This window comes from Brassica oleracea, chromosome C5 (genome assembly GCF_000695525.1).
Source record: "Brassica oleracea var. oleracea cultivar TO1000 chromosome C5, BOL, whole genome shotgun sequence".
Lineage (NCBI taxonomy): Eukaryota > Viridiplantae > Streptophyta > Magnoliopsida > Brassicales > Brassicaceae > Brassica > Brassica oleracea.
The window spans coordinates 36,805,100-36,811,210 of NC_027752.1; the positions used below are offsets into that span (position 1 = coordinate 36,805,100).

The window sequence follows — 6,111 nt, forward strand, 5'->3', positions numbered from 1 at the left end:
AGTTTATCTACTGACTTTAGCACAAAGCTCTGTTCTGTTTCAATGAAACATATTCAAAGAATCACATAATCACAAGGTAAATGACGCTCAGTTTATCTACTGACTTTAGCACAAAGCCCTGTACAGTTTCAATGAAACATATTCAATAAAATCACATAATCACAAGGCAAATGACGCTCAGATTATCTACCGACTTTAGCACACATCCCTGTACTGTTTCAGTCCTTTTCAACACTATGTAGACAATGATCAAACCAAGTGACAGTGTGAAGAAGGTACCTGTGAAGCTGGTCGGTTATGTCATCGACACTGGGAGTGGAGAAAGGAGTGGCATGGCGTGTCACTTTGGAGTATGCATCAGACTTGCCCTTCTTCTTTTGCATAGGACAAGCTATTCCTTTGGACAGAGCAGCCTCCAAGAGTTGGCCCGGTGTTTGCCGAGAAGGGAATGCATGCGGATTGATCACGATATCAGGAACTATGCCTTGATTCGTGAAAGCAAAATTCTCCTGCTCCTCTATATAGCCTAAAACACCCTTCTGGCCATGCATACTGGAAAATTTATCTCCAAGACATGGAGAACGAACCTGCAAGATGTTAAAGACAGATCAATGGAAACACTATAATAGCTCAAAGGTATGCGTTATCTGAAACACAGCTCACTAAGGTATGATCTGGAACTTACCTGTCTCAGAGAAACAGTGGCATAATTCTTCCCATCGTCATTGGATGATAGAACCACCTTCTGCACTATCCCTCTCTCAGTGTGCTTCAGTTTCACGCTGTGATCAGTCCCAGACTCGGTGCATCTGCCAATGACGATATCACCACTGTGCATGTTAGCACCAACAAAAGGGAAATAGGCTTCAGATCACCATCGCCCGTGAGGTGTCTCTGCATGGCTTTGGTCATTGTCCTTCTAGCATGCGCCAAATGCACCCTTAGTTCCCTTTCCAGCAGCTCTCCAGCTAGTTCGATCCTCTTGTTCCTAAAGTTGTCTCTGTTCTCACACTTTCTTTTCCCAGCATATGCGCTAAAAAGGCATTTCACCATGTAGCCCAAGAATCGTGCTTTCTGCTTCAAACTCTTGAGGCCTGGAAACAGGTACAGACTTAGGCATTCATCCACACTCTCACCAGGTGGGAATTTTGTGCCTTTTATCTGCTGTTCAACATATGCCAGAGCATTCCTCCCATGGCGAAAATCTTCGCAAACCGAATCAGCTTCCTGGATCGAAGCTACGACGCTGTTGGTAATACTTGCATCACCACCATCGAAAGCAATTAGATCTACAGCCTCTTTGTCTGACGCAACCCCCAGCGCAAAGAACAGGACCCAGACTGGGATCTCAGTTGACAGGAAGTACACTGTCAGTACTTTCTCCTTTCTCTTAAAGTCTTCAGCTTTCTGATTCTCTGATAGACGCACAATGAAACGATTTCTTTTGGTTTCGGACCTGTAGGAGACGGTCCATGGTGAATTAGAAATCCAAAGTCTCTTTGTGCATATCTGCTCTTGAGCAATAAAGACCTGCAAAACAGATTTCTTCACGTTAGTAACTTGTATAACAGCTTGGATATGTTTTCCAGTATATATATACAGTATTGGTACGAAAGAAAGCAAAAAAACGTTGTCAGCAGTTGAAACAGTTTAGGCAAATAAGTGCAATATGCATATAAATGTGAAGAACACACAATCCAATAGTTCAGAATAGTAATCCATGACAGTAGAAATGGAAATATTTGGAGTAACTCACCTTCTCAGCTCCTTTAATCACAAAGTATCCACCCTGGTCAAATGCACACTCCCCCTTTCTGTAGCTTTCCCCATTCTTTCCCTTCTCCGTTGTGTTGCAAAGAACGGATTTCACCATCACGGGTATCCTACCAATTGGGATGTCCTGCGTCTTCTTAGACAAGATCTGCTTTTCAACGTATTCGTCTTGTCCCGTCTTGAACTTGTCTCTTTTAACGACTTTCTTAACGAACACCTAGTCAGTTTATAAAGAGAAGAGTCAGTTACACAACAAAATAACCAGTAATAAGAAGGCAGCAAACCAAAAACTTCATCAAAAGTTTGACACCATTGCATACAAGAATAGATCACACAATGTAAGCAGGACGTGAGGGAGATGGAGTAAAACTAAGTTAACCCCAAGATGTTTCCCGTAATATTTCATACCATACGTTATTAACTCTTTAAGACTAACCAAATTAACACGTTCTAGAAGAAAAAGGTGATATTTTTTTTAATCAATTCCCACAACAAGGAGCCTTTAATCGGGTTCCTTGCCTCAACATCGACATTAACTTTCATCCTCGCAGAGTAAGTCATGTTCTGAAGCCTAGCGTGCCACGGGAGAAACACAAGCTCCTTATCATCAGAGTACAAGGTAGGCTTATCCACGCTGACTTCTCCGAACTTCACCGTGGCGTATCTCCACTCATGGTCCTTGTTCTTCGTAGGGTCAAAGGACGGCTCAACGAGCATCTCACCGGAGGACTCAAACACGCTCTGAAGGCCGTGCTCGATGAAGAAGTTGTAGGAGTTGAGCTGGTGGCTGACGAGGCCGTACTCGTCGAAGAAGGACGTCGCAGCTTTCTTGCAGAAGCTCTGGAGAAACGGCTCTCCTAGGTCGCGCAAATCGACTTCCCCAGCGGCCTCAATCTCTTCAATGTCGATATCAGTCATGTTTAAAGAAACCTACACAGAAAAAAAAAACTTAAACGATTGAGAGCTCGCGAACATCATCAACAACACAAATGCATGTCTCGATCGCCAAACTTTTCACCCATTCTCCAGAACATGGGACCGTGAACAAATAAAGCAGAATTTCGGGAAATCCAAAGGCTTAAATGGTAGAATCAGAGTTTGATAAAGAGGATGAGTACCTATTCGGAGTGAAACGGCGGTGGCGGGGAGAGTAGAGTGAAACGTCGTGGCCGGGAAAGTTTCTAAAATGTCGAGTGGAGAAACCCTTGCTCTCGCTCAGCGAACGAGGACTGTGCAGATAGAGTGTCCTTTTCTAAATGACGGATGTACCCCTACCCTTGTTCCCGTGTCTGTGTCATTCAAAAGGGTAGTAATGTCTATTTGATAAACCAAGAAATGAAAATAAAGCCTTTTCATATTTTGTTGCAAAAATGCAAATTCATATTCTGTAGGAGTTTAATGAAATATGAAAGTTACAGGAGTGAAAAATGCAAATTTACTGGTGCTTCAACGTCTTCCTTTTTTTGTTGCTTTGGAATATGTCAAACAAAATCATTACTCACCCTTTGGACCAAATAGCTTTCTCAGTATTGCACTTGATATTATACAATATGTTACATATTGTCACACAATGCAATCCCATAAGGACGAAAATCTTGGTCCAACTCTTTAGATGAATTCTCCAGAGGTATAGTTGTATAGTGAGCAACTTAAGAGAGTAACAATTTCAGTAAAGAACAAAAAAATGAAGTTATCAAACATGTATCAGAGCCAAAATCATCCAAAAATCAATGAACATAGAAGAAACTCACAATCTCATTTTCACACACACAAAAGAACAGAAAGTAACATTTTTGACAAAGATATGCAGACAACAGACTTCGCACACACCAACAAAGTGTCACAGACACACGGCCATACAAAAGATCCAAAGCCTTTAAAAGACGTAAAAGCTTTTTCAAAAAGAGACAAAGAGGAGCTTTCCAGAGATATTTATAAAATTCACACCTCAAGTCTTATTGAGGAGTTAAGCTCCAAACCCGGATACAAGCATCTTCACCAGAACTCACAACATGGGTATCATCAGCGAAACCCAGACCATAAACTCCACCTAAGTGAGCTCCTTTAATGGTCATCCGTGTGGAAGCAGGTTTGTCCACTTCATACACAATCACACATGTGTCTAAGGATCCCGTAGCAACCATACTGCTGTTTGGAGACCAAGCTAGGCAGTTTATGCGGGCGCTATGGTACAACATATTCTTCAGCTTCATCTGTGTTAAAGAAAAAAAAAAGAAAGATGTAAGATCAGTGTTAGTGTTGGAGATTCATGGTCAGGTTCTAAATAATCTTTAGTTACCTCTCTGGAGGCTCTGTCCCATACAACTGCTTCTCTGTTCAAATCAGCTGATGCAAACATAGATAAATCCGGGGAGTAACGAATGACGCTGATGGCGCCTCTGTGTTTCTCAAGAACTGCTTCCTCGGTGAGGGAATCACCATTAACAGCATACAGACGGAGCTTACCGTCTTGACCACCGACAATAGCTTCAGTTCCATCAGGTGTTACAGCCAAAGCAGTGACAGTGAACCCAAGGTTGATGGTTGACACTACTTTCTCACCACGGAGAAACACAACTCCTGACTCAAAGGCCACCAGAAGGAGACCTGGTGAGAGCGGTGCAAGGCTTAGATCATTTGGCTGGTTTCCAACGCCAATAGACTCTTCGTTTGTGCACTGGCCGTCTTGATAAGAGATCCTGGATATCTGGATAAGTATCAAATAGTAAAAGAACGCGATTAGCTGCATAGTTCATCAGTAAAGGTGCTTATAACAGTTATATGTGTGAAAACCAACTTACCGTATTGTCAAATCCAGATGTGATTATCTCTTCTTCATGAGCAGCAAAGCACTTTATCTGAGAGTTTTGCTTCCGCTGCAATTTACCGCAAAAACCACGGCCCATCATCCATTTACATATCAGACCATCGTAGCTACCGGATAGTATGTAGTCAGAACTTCCTCTGAGCACAGATAAGGAAGAGATGTTCTTCATGTGTCCCGAAAACTGGAAGGGGGATTTATCAAGATCGCTTGCTGAGAATATGCTGATTGTACCACCAAGAGAAACAGTGACGATATGATCGTTCTGCCACAGACACCCGACAAGCATATCGTCCACTCCACCTGATGATCCTGGACAAGTCAACGTGGTCTTCAATGTTCCGTTACCAGAATCCGAGATTTCCCATACTTTAGCTGACTTGTCCGCAGATACAGTGAGGACCTGATTACAGACGCAGCATCAACCATATTGTAATCAAGAATTAAAATATAGAAAATGTCTTCACTGAGTCTTCATATAAACAGAAAATAACTCATGCATCTACAATTAATATCATATGCTATTAATCCACCCTATTTAAGCCTGATATAACGGATTCAGACAATAAGTGAGAATATATTACAACAAATAGACCTAGATCAGTACCTCTTTGCCATCAGGACTCCAGCTAACAGCGTAGATGCTACCTTTATGCACATCTTCAGATGAGAGTTCTCCCAGTTTCTCACAAGTCTTTCCATCATATATGACTCCCTTTTTGTCTGAACTTACAGTAATGAACTTGCTTCCATCTGGTGAATACCTCACACAGTTGACAAAGTTGGAATGTTCTCTATTGATCAACAAACAACAACCTCGTAAGCACACATATACAAAAATGTATTATCTTTCTTTAAAGAAAGGAGCGTAAAGTCTAAACATCTAACCTGCTTGAGAGCTTGAACTTGAAAGGAGGACCTTCGTAGAAATTAACCAGAAAATCCTCTCCACAAGTTACAATGCGGAAGGGTCTGGTAGGCTTGAAAGCACAGCTAAGAACACGCCTTGAATGTCCATCAAACTCTCCCACATTCGATCCTGAATCCCACCTAACAGAGGTAAAAAAGGCATTTCCAGTCAAACAAAACAAGACAGTTAACAAATCAAGAATCTATATCATTGATACACTGAGTTCGATCTGATTCAACAAATCCAATACAACAATCAGCAGAAAGACATAAACTTAGACTGCTCATTAGAAGTCAATGCAATAAACAAAACAAGACAGGCAACGAATCAAGAATCTATCATCGATACACTAAGTTCGATCTAATTCAACAAAACTCAACGCAACAATTAGCATAAAAAAACATAAACTTTGACTGATCAATCGAAGTCAACTTAAAAATCCGATCAAATCATCAAATCCCTAAGATCGTAAACAGCTTCATATTCAACAGTGTTTTACTACTCACATGAAAGCACGAACTAGAGACTTTCCTTTGCCATCACCAGAAGCAACGATCCGCATCCCATCAGCCGACCACTGGAGATCATCGATCCTCCCAGCCAA

At 41.6% G+C, this 6,111-nt stretch overlaps 1 protein-coding gene and 1 pseudogene across 2 annotated transcripts in view; both read right to left on the reverse strand.

Moving 5' to 3' along the window:
* Nucleotides 1-203: 203 nt before the first annotated feature.
* Nucleotides 204-3,048, reverse strand: LOC106296173 (annotated as a pseudogene).
* Nucleotides 3,049-3,489: 441 nt separating this feature from the next.
* Nucleotides 3,490-6,111, reverse strand: part of LOC106295473 (66 kDa stress protein) — a 7,054-nt gene continuing 4,432 nt past the window's right edge. The window contains exons 2-7 of one of the 2 annotated variants that reach the window (XM_013731386.1): nucleotides 6,014-6,082; nucleotides 5,486-5,647; nucleotides 5,205-5,391; nucleotides 4,575-5,000; nucleotides 4,073-4,480; nucleotides 3,490-3,986 (exon numbers count right to left, since the gene is read on the reverse strand). In XM_013731386.1, coding sequence (XP_013586840.1) covers nucleotides 3,729-3,986; nucleotides 4,073-4,480; nucleotides 4,575-5,000; nucleotides 5,205-5,391; nucleotides 5,486-5,647; nucleotides 6,014-6,082 — 1,510 coding nt within the window. In that variant the 3' untranslated portion in view covers nucleotides 3,490-3,728. The remainder of the gene's footprint in view (nucleotides 3,987-4,072; nucleotides 4,481-4,574; nucleotides 5,001-5,204; nucleotides 5,392-5,485; nucleotides 5,648-6,013; nucleotides 6,083-6,111) is intronic. The other variant, XM_013731387.1, reaches the window with a different exon arrangement.